Here is a 16,167-nt window from a genome sequence, read left to right on the forward strand (position 1 = left end):
TTATGAACATGTCTTTCAGGGGCAGATATGGCATCAGATTCTGGAACAAACTTTCTTGGAACATCATTTCTTTCTCAATCTGTAGTATCATCTGCATCTGGTAAGTTGGCAAGTATTTTTACACATTTTATTTTCATGCCACATTTGTTTAAGTTTTTTTGTGGATCAGATGCATAATGTTGTTTGCTTGTTAAAGACTGTGTTAAAGTTAGGCTTTTTTGTATGTGCAAGACATATTTGTCTTAAGTACTAGTTCTAAAAAGAAACAATTTTTGGAATTTTTAAAAACATTCCTTCAAGCATGATAGAATGATTTTAATATTCACACAAAACACACATTTTTAAGTAATACTTTGGTGCTTTTCAAAAATATTGCATATCAAACTGGAACCAAACCTGTTCTTAAAGTCTGACATGCCAATGTTAATAGTTGTGAAATGAGTAACATACATATTTATAACTAAAAATGTTAGTCAGTTCAATATATATAATATATTCTTTTCATCTGTATAATTCTTCATCAGTTATCTCATGAGTAACTTGAATAGTTTGAGTGTGGAATTGTTTCTTAAAAAAAAAAAAGGGGGGTGTTTAAACTTTGCTAACCATTCCCAGAACTGTTACTGGAACTTTGTAAACTATCTGTAATAAAGAACATTGAAGTTTCATTATGATCACATTCAGGCAACTCTTTTTTATTATTTAGTAACTTTTGCACTTTTAATTATTTATTTCATTTTTTTTTATGTTTCCGGTGCTTCTGGAAGCAGGGTAAGGCATATTGATTTTTTTCCTGTCCACCCATCTTTGATCTTGTGGACAGAATATTTTAATATTGGAAGCAAAATCTAACAAGAATGAAAACTAAATTTGTGTAAACTGTTATTAAATATATCATCTAGAAGGTATACAGGATTTATTAAGTTTGGAAATTATTTTTTATGTTCTTATGAAGTGTATATTAACCATTTGTTTTTGTGTTAAAATGTTTCCTCCTGTTACTAAATTTATTCTAAAAATGTAGTTGCAGATGTAAGTAGATCTTAAGTCTTTCAACAATTGTTATGGTCTGACTTTGTGTGCAGAGGATGGGATAAAACTGTCATTATTTTACAGCTAGAATTCTTTGATAGAATGTATTTGTGTAGTTTAGAAAGCATGAGTGTTAACCAAATAGTTAGGATATTTTATGTCCAGCAGCTTTGGTTTGTGTGAAAAAAACTAGTTTTTTAACAATTAGATTATAGTGTTTAATGTCTGTTTTTTGTGATAATCTGAAAAGATTTATAGTTATTTAGAAATTAGATGAAATCCAGTTGTTGCAGTTGGTTTAGAAGTTTTAGTTTATTTAAAATAGAATAGGATGCTTTCATGCTTAGAGGTTGTGATTGGTATGAAAAAAGTCTCTTAACAACAGATTAGGATAGTTTAATGTTCAGTTGATGTGTTTAATTTAGAAAAGCCTGTCCCTTAACAAGAGGGTAGAATTGTTTTATGCCCTAATATTGTGGGCTGGGTGGGAAAATCTATATTTAATCATTTAGTAAGAGAGTAGAATAATTTGATGTCAAAGTAATAGTGGTACATTTGAGTAATTAGCATTGATTAAGTATAGTAATTTAAGAGTTAGAGTAATGTTTTGATTTTTAGTTTAGTTAATTGGTTTGGAATAGGTTAATAATCCTTATTTGATAAATACAAATTCTGAGATGGCTATTGTTGAATTTTATCTATTTTGCTTGGTATCATTAAGACATATCATTTCATCTCGGATTTTACATATGGTTTCACTTATTTGGAAAGTGTATTTAACTTGACATTGTCTTAACTTTCATTTCTAAGGTCTGTTAAATTATGAACAGTTTAGAAAAATATCTTTTTTTTTTCCTCAAATGTATGAGAATGGTTTTAATGAAATTCGAGCAACAGTTATGTAATTGTATCATATATTCATATGATTTCAATTCATGTAGGTCAATAAATAATTTACTAATTTGTTAATGTTTTATTGTGAGATTTTTTGAAAATATTGTAACTGGTATTTATTATAGACCCAACAAGACGCAAGCTTATGAAGATATTAGACACGCTAAGTTTCACCGAGTCTTGGCCTTCTTCTCCAGGATGGGAATATTTTGATTCAGTGGAAGTGGAGAAATTAATGAAAGAATGTGAAGTAAATATTGAAGGCAGAACATTTCTGGTTGATATAAAGGAGTTCCATAGACGTTTAGTTGAAGTGATGTCAAGTGTACAGAGTGTTTCAGCAATTGGGCAACGTCCTTTAGTTGTCCAGGTATTATTATGTTGTTTTTTTATAATCTTTTGAATACTAATGTTGCAGGTTTTAAAGATAAATTTGCAGCGAAATTTGAACATTTAAATATATTTTGATATCCTTGTGATATTGAAAATTTAATTCTTACTGTTCTGTTTGTACCTGGTAAAAGAAGTGTTACTTGTTTTATACTGTACATCCTTTATTATGAGTTGAGCCTTTTATCTTGTTCATCATTTAGTTTTCGTGCAAGGAAGATAATGGTACAGTCATCAAGATAATATAAAATAAGTGTTTTCCAGATTAACTGCAGGCTTTGTGAAATTTTTTTTTAATGGTTTGTGTTAGGTTTATACTGTTGTCTCTACATTTTGTTAGTTTTGTAGTATGTATGTATGAATGCTGTACTTATTTTGATAAATTAATAAATGCTTAGATCTGATTTGAAGCATAACAGGATTTTTAACAATGGTATAGTTTACAAGCAAACAATGTGCAGATATTTTTTTAAATTTAATTATTTGAGTTCATTACAATCTTGTTTTTACATCTAATTTATTGTTCAAATTGGGAAGTAAGGTTAATAAAAATATAAACATAAAATACTTTCCAAGTGTATTAATATGAAAGCCAAACATTCTGAGCAATTATAGACAAGAAAAAAAAGTTTTGCTGATTTATTTCTTTGAACTAAGAAAATAATAACAAAAATGATTTTGTTTTGAATAATTCAGACATTTAATAAAATATGAAATTTAACTTGCAAATGTCTTTCATATGTGCTTAATATCATATTCATGTTTTTTGGAAAGGTATTTTTTACTAAACCAACAGTTTTGAGTAGAGGTTTGTGCTGTACCTATGGTCGATTGTTTTATTGAATTTAACAATGTAAATGGTTTGTGTTTAGCTTCACTTAGTAATTTCATCATAACCTATAATATATATAAAAAAATACTTTCCTTTGATTTTTAAACAAAACTTGTGTTTAGGGAAAAAAGTTATTGCTGTTTGAGAATGTTTGTCTCTGTCAAAATTATAGCAATTTAGTTCAGTTAGTTTTCTAAAGGTGGAATAGCTGTCAACTTAAAGGTCCTGTGTGCTATCCTTTATGCACAAATTTCACAAAAATCTTATCTTAAATTTTACATTAATTGACCTGGTAATTAGGATGTTCAATTTGCGGGTTACAGGATTGAAACTTGTTGCAGAACATGCTTGTTGTTATAATTGTGTGTGTGTGTTTTAACATGATTATCAGTCCTACTATTCACAGACAAACAGCAGCTTAATAATTTACAATGGATGATATTCACTAGCTCCCTTCTCTCTGTTTTATTACTTTTAAACTAAGGAACAGCTAAATTTGGTGTTTCCTGAAAAGCTTTGTGACTAAAGAAAAACTCCATTAGTGTTTTCTTAGATATTGATATTTTGTACTATTTTCACATTTAATAAAATTAAGATTGTTTATTTACAGATATGTGACTTCTCCATATATCAACATAATTCTGAGTTTTGACTTAAGTTAGAGGAACATAAAATTTTGGGTTTCAAAACATTTTCCATGGTTGTAAAATATATCCCCTTAAAAATTAAAATATCAAGTTCTACTGAATGTTGAAACTACAGAAGTCTGTAGACATAAAATACACAGATTAAACAACAACAACAAAGCACAGGATAGATGAAGATGTATAGCATTTTTCACTTTATTTTATTATGGAATAATCAATTGTGGACGCACTAAGAGCAAAAAAAAGAAATTCTAAAAAGAGAAATCAAATTGGCCGTTGTTGAACACTCGGGAATCTGTAATGAGAAGTAGTGACAAATGAGTTAAATACTAGATTTAGTGGAAGTGGTTAGATAAAAAGGTGACTGTAAAAGTCACAAAAGATGAAGTATGTGAAGTTTATTTTTCCAAAAATACCCAAAAGTGCATAGGTGATCTCCCAGAAACCTGGAGTTTTAAAATGATTTCACTTAGGATCATATGTCTGATCATAAATGAATTAAGCTTGTTTTTCACAAAATTCTATTCTCTATCATGGTTAATTTGATTTTCTTTGCTGCTGAGTTTTAATGGTTGGTGAAGTGGCTGATTCAGTCATTACTTCCAGACAACCCTATCTTCTGTTATCTGAGAATGGCTTGTTTTGGGAAGTTCACCCAGCAGATCTGCCATACATTAAAGAAGAATGTTTTCTGTCCCTAAACATTCATTCTTATATAAAAATATAATTAAAATACTTACAAGTATACTTTTTTTCAAATAGTTCAGAATAAAAAGATTGTCTTTATGCTCGCTTCTTGCTGAAAGCAGAAACCGTAAAACGTCCCACTTGGTGTTTGCATGTAATGATTTATAGTCATTACACAAAACTGTATCAATTATTTTAATAGGTTGTGTGATTAATTCCAATCTGAAATAGTTGTATAGTATTTTGCTAAAAGCTTAAGCTTTCTTTTTTCAGGTGGGTCTTTCTTCCTCACCGTTGTTCAAATATTTATATATTGCCTTTTGTCATTCATGATCCAGAATAACAAAGTAACTAAAGTGAAGGGGATTTGGCAACTTTCATGACCACTGTTCTATAATAAAATTACATACACTGTAGGAACAAAGAATTTCTGATTGTATAATTGTATATTAAATAAGGGAATAGAAAACATACAACATGTTTGCATAATACATGTTACTAGAAGTGACCTTATTTTGTGTATGTTTATTGTTACTTTTTTAATGGGTGTGCATCAAAACTGTGTTTAATATATCTGTGATGACTATGCTTTTCATCATTCTGTTATAATAAAATTTGTGGGTTGAAGGTAGATGGTTCTTATTGATGACAATTGGTTAAGTCAGGAAAAGATGAACAGTCCTTATTATTAAGTTGAGTCATAATTGTTTTCCTATTAGTAATTCCAAATACATCTCTCAGTGCAACTTTTCTTAATGTATTCCAAATTGGGTTTTAGCCGAACAAAATGAAAACAGTTCATGAAGTTTGAGTTTGTAACATTTTGATTTGTACAATAAACTGTTAAGAATGCAGTAAAGCTAGAGATAAAAAATGTAAATATCATTCGTAGTGAGGTCTTTTCGAAGATATATAACAAGAACCATCTGTTGCAGCTTCAGGTTTCATGGTGACAATACAACACATTAGTTTTTGAGAGAAGAAATTGAGTTTGTAGTTTAGGTATAAATTTGCCCAATCTTTACTTTACAGGAGGTACGAAGTATCTTGCAGTTTGCTTTAGAAAGAAACAAAGTTTGTGAAATTTTACATGCAAAACAACAACTTCTGGAAGCCTGGAGGTTAGTGACAGAAGTAATATTTACTGCTTGTCCAGTGGACATTGTTGGATCTCTACAGAAACATCAAGTTATTTTGGAGATTTCTCAAGAATTGTTACAAAAGGTAAGAATTCTAATCTTATAAGCATTTTACATCATACCTAGGTTTTAATTTAGGCATTTGGTATAAAGTGTAATTTAAGCATACAGTTCTACTCTTGGTAAATTGGGTAGTTGAGTCATAATTGATTAATATTTAATTTCCAAATACATGTCAAAAATAACATTTCTTCAATGTATTCCAGTTCAAGTTTTATCCTGACAAAACAGAAAAAAATGTTCATGTAGTTTGAATTTGTAGAATTTGGAGTTCCTAAAAAATAAACAGTGAAGTTAGAGGTAAAATGTGTTTGTCAGTTATACTGAAAAGGTATTTTGACTGTGACTGTTTTTCTCAGTTTCTTGAGAGTAATTGAGAGGGTTCTACAGAACTATAGGTTTAGCACAAAATGTTATGAAGAGTAAGTGTTTTATGTTCTCCGACTTTAACTGTATGTATCAATGTGAAACAATGTATTTATTAAGGATAGCACCTCTACTGTAGACTTCAGAGATCCCTGTGAGATAAAAAGAATTTGTTGATCCCACAGAAAAATATACTCCAAATTGAGAACAATGAGTTGTGTGTATAAAACAATATTGTTTATTACTCTCAAGGAATGTGCATTACCCACCTTGCAATTGGAGAGAGCTGAGCAATTATTAATTGGTTATCTATGAGCACTGTTTATATTGATTAGTTTCACATAAAATAATCTATTAATTGAAATTATAATTAAGTTAATGTCATATCATGAAAGTAACCAGTTAGTCATAATTATTTTTTCAGTTACTATTTTTGGTTATTACAACTAAGTGTCAGATAATAATAAACTATCATTTAAATGTAATTAGTTAATGAGCCTGACACTTAGGTTATCAAATTAAAGAAAAAAATGTATATTAGGTAAGGGGATAGAATACATGTTACAAGTTTGCATAATACATGTTACCAGAAGTGACATAGTTTTGTGTATATTTACTGTTATTTCATTTTTCTAACAGATGTGCACCAAAACTGACTGTATTTGGTTTATCTGTGTTGGCTACACTGAGATATGTTTTACTCAGGCATGCAACCTGAAGTGAACTTCTCTCTTTTCTTTTGGTTGGGTTGAAATGTGCATGTTATTAATGTTTACAGTGTTAAATTTGAAATTTAATTTAACAGCTTTCTTATTAGTGTGTGTCAATAAACTTGGCATGAAAATGAAATATATGAAATTAAAATTTTTTATATTTACGTTTTAACTTCTTTCTTTGGAATAGAAATATTTAAAAATAATTTGAAATTCATATTGTGTTCTCATTTGACATGCCTGAAATTTTGTTTGATTTATCCACTTCAGGATTTTCTGACTTCTGACATACACTCCTGCAGTTCCAATTAAGTGGAAGTGTAAGCTATGTATAATTTCAAGCACAAATCTGAAATTTCAACTTCATGCCTTCTGTATGTGTTGGAACATCAGTAAATGCACAAAACTCATCCAGAGAAGCTTCACTCCTTTTCAGTCCTTTTGAGATTTTTTATTAATCAACTCTATAAGGCTGACAGATTTATAATTAATAAAAAGACAAAATTCTCTTTTACTTATATCTGATAATTTCAGTATTCCTTCTATAATTCATGAGTGAATGAGAATTTCTTGGTTTGTGTTGATCAGATTTGGTGCTTTAAAAAGTAATGAAATTTCTAGTAATTATGTTTCTGTGTTCTAAAATAGATCAAGTATGCATTGAGTACTACAAGTACTTTGTATAATTTATTTATTTTTCATTGTTACATGTTTTTTACAAAAGTAATTAACAAAAGTTTTAATATCTTCTCCTTGATGGGGATTCCTGTACATTGTGAGGGAACTCCCAGAGAAGGTTCTGCTCTTTTAGTTTACTTCCTCTGGGATCTAAACATCCACCCAAATATTTGTTATGCATGGTGACCCATTAAGGGCAGGAGAGGATCCTGGTGGTTGAGGGGTCCAACCTTAACACACAACGTTGGCCTTGAATTTCTAAAGATGTGTGGCCTTGGGGTGGCCCCCCTAGTGTCAGTCAACAAGTCCATTTGGGCTAGGGTCAACCAAGTACCAGTGTTGGATGTTCTGAACAGGTGTTGTGAAAATTGTATCTGATGCTGGTGTTTGAGTATAATGTTCATGAAACCCAGGTGTTGCTGCAGTGTCATTGGTTGGCATTGCAGTGTGTCCCCTTGTAAGATGCCATGGTGGATGGGGTCAATGGGTACCGAAACATTCTTTCTTTATTATGGATCCTTCAAGGAAAAACTTAAATAAATTAGTGAAAACAGATGATAGGTAAATGACCACATCTTGAAGATTCTGAGCAACGATCTTCAACCTCTTCAATACCTGTACCTCATTTTCTTATACTACATTCTCTTTCAGACAAACCTTTAGGAGAAATGTATCTCTTTTTGCCACAATGCCTATGAGTGTGAAATGAACCCTCATTGGATCAATTGCAATGGTTCTCACCCATCCTACTTTTGTTCTTGCCCTAATGGTTGGAAGAAAAAGAGATGCAGCTTTTTAAGATGATTCAAAACAATACTTACTCTGAAGCTCGAAAGTTGCTGTCCACCACTTTCTTTTGGATGTATGCTGCTGCACCTTGTTCCACTACTACAGTGGGAGTGCAAATGGATTTCTCTATGCCTCCAAAAGAATCATTTTCAAACTGTATGAAAATTCTTTTGACCTTCACCCAAATATTTGTCATGCATGGCGACCCAAGAAGGGGAGGAGAAGATTCTGGTGGTTGAGGGGTCCAACCCTAACACATCACTTTGGCCTTGAATTCTTGTAGACAGGCAGCCTCTGGGTGGCACCCTTGGGTTAATTGGCTGGTCCACTTGGGCTAGAGTCAACCAAGTACCAGTGTTGGAAGTTCTCAATGGGTGAACATTGTGTCTGATGCTGGTGTTTGGGTATATTGCTCACAAAACCCTGGCATTGCTGCAGTGTCCTTGCATGACATTGTTATGTATCTCCTCCTAGGGCTCCATGGTGGGTGGTGTCAGTGGGTACCGAAAATTTCCTTTTTCCTATGGATCCTCCTTCAAAGGATTTAAATAAAGTAGTGAAAAAACAGTCAATAGGTAAGGAACCATGTCTTGAAGATTCTGAGCAGCAGTCTTCAACATCTGTAACACACATACCTCATTTTCTTATATTACATTCTCTTTCAGAAAAACTTTTAGGGCAAATGTCCCCCTTTTTTATTCAAAAAGGACTAGAGGGTCTTGCTGGCTCTCTAAAGTTCGTAAAGAAGCTTTGATCTGGAGACATATTTGTTGAAACATCCACAATCCAACACAGTGAACTCCTCTTGAATTCAAAGGCAATTGGGGATATACCTATTGAGGTTATCCCTCATGCTACCTTGAATTCATCACGTGGAGTTATTGTTGAGAGGGATTTGAAGAATGTCCCCGAGTCAGAGATTCTCGCTGGTCTCTCCGCTCAAGGAGTTTCTGCAGTGAGGCGCATCTCCACTCGCAAAGATGGAGTTACACTGCCAACATATAACCTTGTTTTGACATTTACATCAACACGTGCACCTGCCACCATCAAGGCAGGTTATCTAATTTGCAGGGTACGGCCGTACATTCCAAATCCTCTCCGATGTTTTCAATGTCAGAGGTTCGGCCACTTTAAGACATTATGTCGTGGTTCCCTGACATGTGCTCGTTGTGGTGGCAAGGACCACGATGCCTATGAGTGTGACATGGACCCAACTTGCGTCAACTGCAATGGTTCTCACCCTTCCTACTTTCGTTCTTGCCCAAAATGGTTGGAGGAAAAAGGTGCAGTATTTGAAAACGACTTATAACATTAGTTATTCTGAGGCTCGGAAATTGCTGTCCGCCACTCCATCTCGGACATATGCTACTGCACTTCATTTCACAACTACAGTGGGAGTGCAGACAGATTTCTTTGTGCCTCCAAGAGATTCGTTTTCAAAACAAATGAAAAGCCTTTTGACTTCCATGGATAAAAAGGTCGATGAATTGACTTCTACACCTATCTCTGTTCCTCCCATACATTCCAACAAACCTCAAGATCCACATCCTTCAGTTTCAAATACAGGCATTTCTTCTGTTACATCTTTTTCTCCCACCCCAAGATGCAAAACAATTATTTGTTCACATCCTCAGTCACTGGAATCCCCTTCCAACAACAAAGACCTGCCCAATCGACCCAGGGCAGAATCCATGGAGGTCGATAGACCTCCTCTGACTAAGGACAGTAAGGAAAAAGACGTGGTCATAAACAGAAGGGTTCTCCAGCCACTTTGCCTACCCATCATTAAAAATGGCCACCTTGATATAATGGAACTGTCGAGGTTTACGTTCTAATCTGGATGATATCAAAACACTGATTGCTTCCTACCATCCTGTATGTCTTTCATTACAAGAAAGATTTCTTGTCACCATTCCGGCAGTTTTCTCTGTACAGAAATGAGAGGCTGTGTGATGGACGAGTACATGGAGGGGTGACACTGTTGGTTGATCAGCATGTGCCCACCCTGTCTTTGTCACTTAACACACCCTTGGAGGCTGCAGCCATCTGTGTTTCCTTGGGTTATACCATCACTGTTTGTTCTCTCTACCTGTTCCCTACCATCACTGTTTGTTCTCTCTACCTGTTCCCTGGAGAGACATATGATCAATCAGACCTTGATGCTCTCGTTGAATAGTTGCCGTCTCCATTTCTAATCCTGGGGGACTTTAATGGACATCATCCCCTCTGGAGAAGTGCTGTTATTGATAGGAGGGGTCGCTCTGTAGAGGGTACACTCTCTGATCACAATCTTTCTCTTTTCAATATTGGTTCTTCCACTTATTTTCATGCACCTAGTCAATCCTTTACTGCTATTGATCTCTCGGTTTGCTTCCCTTCATTATTTTCCCATTTTTCATGGAGGGTTGACAATAATCCACTAGGCAGTGATCATTTTCCTGTACTTTTGAGAGAGACTGGTCGTGGTCGATGCCACCCTACCCATGTGCCCCAGTGGAAGCTGGATCAGGCAGACTAGCCCACTTTCACTTCTCTCGCAGAACTTGATCCTGCCATTGTGAATCAGCCATCAATAGACGACTGTGTGGCAGCGGTAACCGACTGTATTATATAAGCAGATGCTCAGTGTATTCCTACAACCTCGACATGTTTCCACGATATCCTCGTCCGTGGTGGAATCCTGCTTGCCATTTGTCACGGAAGGCTCAAAAACGAGCCTGGGATACTTTCCGTAGATATCCCACATTTTCAAACTGCATCACTTTCCAACGGGCCCGTGCACATGCTAGGTGGGTAAGACGTCAAAGCAAGAGGAATCTTGGATTAAGTTCATAACTAGCATATCTTCTACCACCAGTTCCAAGGTTATATGGGATAGGATTCGAAAGGTCAGTGGGCACTACAATTCTTTCCACCTCTCCATCTTACTCTCTGATGGTCAAGAGGTAGCTGATGTCCGGAGCATTGCTGATACTCTAGGTGACAGCTTTTGCCGGGTATCTAGCACTTCTGCTTGTTCCCCCACCTTCTTGGCCATCAAGACTTGGGCAGAGAGTTCACCTCTTTCTTTTCGAACTGACTGTCTTTTTGACTATAATTGTCCCTTTACACTGGTGGAACTGAAAATGGCCCTTCATCGGTCAGGCAGTACATCTGTTGGACCTGATGATGTACACTATGACATGCTGCGCTATCTCTCTCCTGCTTCTCTTGATAATTTTCTAATTGTTTTTAACCGGATCTGGCAGGAGAATGTTTTTCCTAATGCCTGGTGCCAGGCTATCATCTTACCTTTCTCTAAGCCTGGGAAAAATCCCAAGATTTCTTCAAACTACCGTCCAATTGCTTTGACGAGCTGTCTCTGTAAGACCTTGGAGAGAATGGTTAATGCTCATCTTGTTTGGTTCCTTGAATCAAACAACCTCCTCTCGCCCACCCAATGTGGGTTCCGATGACAGCATTCCACCACGGACCACCTAATTCGACTTGAAACATCAATCAGAGAAGCCTTTCTCAAATGCCAACAACTTGTATCAATATTCTTTGACATCGAGAAGGCTTATGACACAACATGGAGGTATGACATTTTGCAAGACCTCCATATATATGGGTTACGTGGCCATTTACCCATGTTTATTAAAAAGTTTTTTAATGGACAAGAGATTCCAAGTTCGTGTGGGTTCGACACTTTCCCGTTCTTTTGTACAGGAACTTGGGGTCCCTCAGGGCTGTGTTTTGAGTGTCACACTTTTCAGTATAAAGATAAATGCCATCACTGAACAACTCACTGTTGCAAACGGGCTTTATGTTGACGACTTTCACATTTCGTGTCAGTCATCGAACATGAGATATATTGAGCGGCAACTACAAACTGCCTTCAATCATGTACTGAAGTGGACTATGGCAAACGGCTTTAATATTTCTATCTCTAAAACCGTTTGCATGCACTTTTGCCACCAACGGGGTATCCACCCTGATCCTGAACTCCGTATCAGTGAAGTTTTGCTGCCAGTGGTCCCTGACCTTTATACCACACTTAAAGCAGCTACGGGTCAAATGGACAAGAGCACTGAACATTTTTTGTGTCCTCTCTACTGCCAGTTAGGGAGCCGGTCAATGTTCTATGTTAAAGATATATCGTGCTCTTATTCATTCAAAACTTGACAATAGATCAATGGTCTATGGCTCTGCCAGACCCTCAGCCTTAAAGATGCTGGACCCCATTCATCATCAAGGATTTTGATTCTTCACTGGGGCTTTCCGCACCTCCCTAGTTCAGAACTTATACCTGAAATCTCACAAACCTTCTCTGCACCTTCTCAGTTTGCAACTGTCTTTACTGTATTCTTCGAAACTTCGCTCATTACCAAAGCATCCCACTTGGGGATGTGTTTTCTTTCCTTAGTGGGCCTAATTTTTTCAAAACAGACAATCTGCCATTGCTCCTTATGGCCTTTGGATTCAGGCGCAATTGTATGAATTGGGTCTGTCCTTGGAAAACATTGCAGAATCCACTGATCAGTCCATTCCCCCATGGCTTATTATAGCTCCCAAATGTGACCTTTCTTTAAGTCATCTGAAAAAGGCAGATACTCCCGATTAGAAGTACTATCTTCTATTTACTGAACATCTTTCGAACAACCTTTCTATTCCAATTTATATGGATGGTTCAAAATCAGGTGACTTTGTGGGCTCTGCCATGGTTTGTTGTGGTTCAGTGGTTGCACGCAGATCCCCTCTACAGCTTCTGTGTTCACTGCTGAACTGTATGCCATATCTTTTGCCCTGAATCATATTGAAGCTGAGCAGTTCTCTGACTGCACTATTTATACTGACTTCCTTAGTTCTCTGTTGGCCTTGGAATCACTTTGCGTTGGCTCACATCCTGTTATCGCTGATATTCAAAACTGACTGGCCCATTTCTTATTAACATCTACTTCTATCCAGTTTTTCTGGATACCAGGTCACATTGGTATTTGCGGTAATGTGCTTGCAGACATGGCAGCTAAATCTATCTGCTCTAGCACTATCACCACTGTGCCTATTTCGTACATGGACTATGGTCCTGTATTCAAAGCTCAGCTCCGTGCCAGTGGGCAGTCGACTTGGAGTGAGCAACGTGACAACAAGCTTTTTCAAATAAAACCCTATATTGGGCTTTGGCCATCTAGCTTCCGTAAGGTTCGAAAGGAGGAAGTTGTTCTAACTAGACTATGCATTGGTCACAGTTTTTTAACACATCGTTTTCTTTTATCTGGAACTGATGCACCAGTGTGTAGTTTGTGTAGCACTTGAATCACTGCAAGCCACATTTTACTTTCCTGCCATCATTACGACTCTCATCGAGGGCACTATTTTAAACATGTTCTGTCCCAGGGTTTGTCTGTAACATTGGACAGTGTTATTGGTGATGGTGACACTGTCCACCTTGATAAAGTTTTTAGTTTTTTAATGGCCATTAATTTTTTTAACCTCATTTAAGTGTTTGATATTTAGTCATTACACCTTTTTAATTGTGGTTCCCTTTTCAGAGTCTATCTCTCTAGTTCAGTTTGACATTGTAAAATGGCCAGAACATTAAATGACTCGACACCAGGACTGGAAAAGCCAACTTCAGGTAACTGACGCTGCTGTTTGAACTACCCGTTAGTCGTCCTGGCGAGTTGTTATTACACTTTTGCTGCATGTCTTTTAACAGTTTTCTTACTTTACCTTTTGGTTCTGGCCATAATGACACATAACCCAGAACCAGGACTCGAAAGACCAACTTCAGGTGACTGACAGTGGTTCTTGTACTAGCCTGTTAGTCTTCCTGGCAGGTTATGATAATTACCATTCTGCTACAGAAAGCCCTTTACAACTTTGTAGACTGGATGTCAACACTGGTTTTATGCCATTTTCTGTTTTTAATTGCTGTTTTGTTTTTACCTTCGCTTACTTTTATAAATTTTACTACATTTACTTTACTTTTACCTGTTTACTGGACACTTGACTACTCATTATTACGATTTTGCTATATGTCTTTTAAAACTTCTATTAATTTACATTTTGATAATGGCTGCTATGACGCATAACCTGGTACCAGGACTGGAAAGGCTAACTTCAGGTGATTAACAGTGGTTCTTGTACTTACCTGTTAGTCTTCCTGGTGGGTTGTGATCCATTACCATTTTGCTAGAGAAAGTCCTTCACAACTTCTCTTAACATTGTAGACTAGGTGTCAACATTGATTTTATACTTTTTCTGTTTTTCAATGCTATTTTGTTTTTACCTTCATTTCCTTTTATGCATTTTACTACACATAATTTATTTTTACCTTTTTACTGGACATTTGGAACAGATAGCTTAGCTGCTTTGTGCCATAAAACACTAAATCAATCAATCATTCTAGCAAACTCCAAGATGCTGCACTTTCTTTGGTTCCAGGTGTGGGCATTTCCTTCTCCTACCTCAAGATGCAAAACAATCGTTCTTTCATGTCCTTTGTTGCTGCAGTTCTTTTCCAATGATAAAGACACTCAGGTTACAATAAGCCACATGTTACTGTCTTGCCATCGTTACGACTCTCAATGACAGCACAATTTTGAACACGTTTTGTGCAAAGGTTTATTCATAACTTTAGGCAGTGTCATTGGTGATGGTGACACTGTTCACCTTACAAATGTTTTTAGTTTTTTAAAAGCCATTAATCTTTTTAATGCAATTTAATTTTTTAATGTATAAACTAGACCTTTTTTAATTGTGATTCCTTTTTAAGAATAACAGTACAACTAGTTCAATTTGAAATTAGAAAATGACCATAACGTCAAAACAACTTTAAACCAGGACTAAAAAGGCCAACTTCAGGTGTCAAATGCTGATGTTTAAACTTGCTCGTTAGTCACCTTGGGGAGTTATAGTAATTAAAATTATGCAACAGAAAGTCTTTTAAAACTTGTAGTACTTTACTTTTTGAAAACAGCAGTGGCATCAAATTACTCGAAACCAGGACTAGAAAGGCCAACTTCAGGTGACTAATGCTGATGTTTGAACTTATCCATTAGTCATCCTGGCTAGTTATGATAATAAAAATTATGCTACAGAATGTCCTTTACATCTTGCATTACTGTAGTTTCTCTCTTACCACTGTAAACTAGATATAAATATTGGATTTAACACTATTTATGTTTTTAATTCAAAAGTTAAATTTTGTTTTATTTTGATTCCTATTTTTAAATTTTAATAATTTTACTTTAATTTAAACTTTACCGGATATTTGGTATAGATAGCGTACTTGCTTTGCGTCACAGAATGCCAAACCAACCAACCAACATCTTGGCCGAGCTTAAGAAAACTTGTGTAAAATAAATTTAAAAATACCTTATCTCAAGTGTTAGTAGGAATCATAGCACTGGATAAAATGCTCTTTACATTAGCTGATTGGCACCATCTGTGACCTTTTGCTTTTGACATGAGAATTAGTTTGCAATTGGTACAAAGTACAATAAAACTGTAAAATTATAGAAATCATGTGAAAAAAGGTTAATGATTGAAACTGTTAAGATAAATAATTTGGAAATTTTGAGGAGTAATGCAGTCAGTACAAAGAAAAGTTATTATTCATTTTAATTTTGTATTTTTCAGCTTCTTTCACTATTTACTACTAATTTCTCTACAGTTAGTGTTAGGTAGAGAAAATAAGAGATAAAATTATAAAGGTTTGTTGAAGGAAGTTATCTTTATACATTTTATTTATTTACATTTTAGAAGTTATGTAAATGAAATGTGAAAACTAGGGTGCGTCAGCGGATAAAGTATAAAAATTAAAATGTCCCAATTTTTTTGCTCAGTTGTGCTATTGCATGAGAAAAGAACATAGACAAAGTTTCATTTCAATCGCGAAGTATCTAGGGGTCGCGCATCCCTCGCAAAATTCACTATTTTCCTTAAATTTACCCTAC

General features: G+C 35.2%; 1 protein-coding gene across 4 annotated transcripts in view; it reads left to right on the forward strand.

Moving 5' to 3' along the window:
- Nup205 (nuclear pore complex protein Nup205) overlaps positions 1-16,167 on the forward strand; it is a 105,976-nt gene that overhangs the window by 59,597 nt on the left and 30,212 nt on the right. For all 4 annotated transcript variants that reach the window (XM_076455250.1, XM_076455252.1, XM_076455251.1 and 1 more), the window contains exons 24-26: positions 20-100; positions 2,052-2,296; positions 5,515-5,706. In XM_076455250.1, the coding sequence (XP_076311365.1) occupies positions 20-100; positions 2,052-2,296; positions 5,515-5,706 (518 nt within the window). The remainder of the gene's footprint in view (positions 1-19; positions 101-2,051; positions 2,297-5,514; positions 5,707-16,167) is intronic.

The sequence above is a fragment of the Tachypleus tridentatus genome, chromosome 9 (assembly GCF_004210375.1).
Source record: "Tachypleus tridentatus isolate NWPU-2018 chromosome 9, ASM421037v1, whole genome shotgun sequence".
NCBI classification, from domain to species: Eukaryota; Metazoa; Arthropoda; class Merostomata; order Xiphosura; family Limulidae; genus Tachypleus; species Tachypleus tridentatus.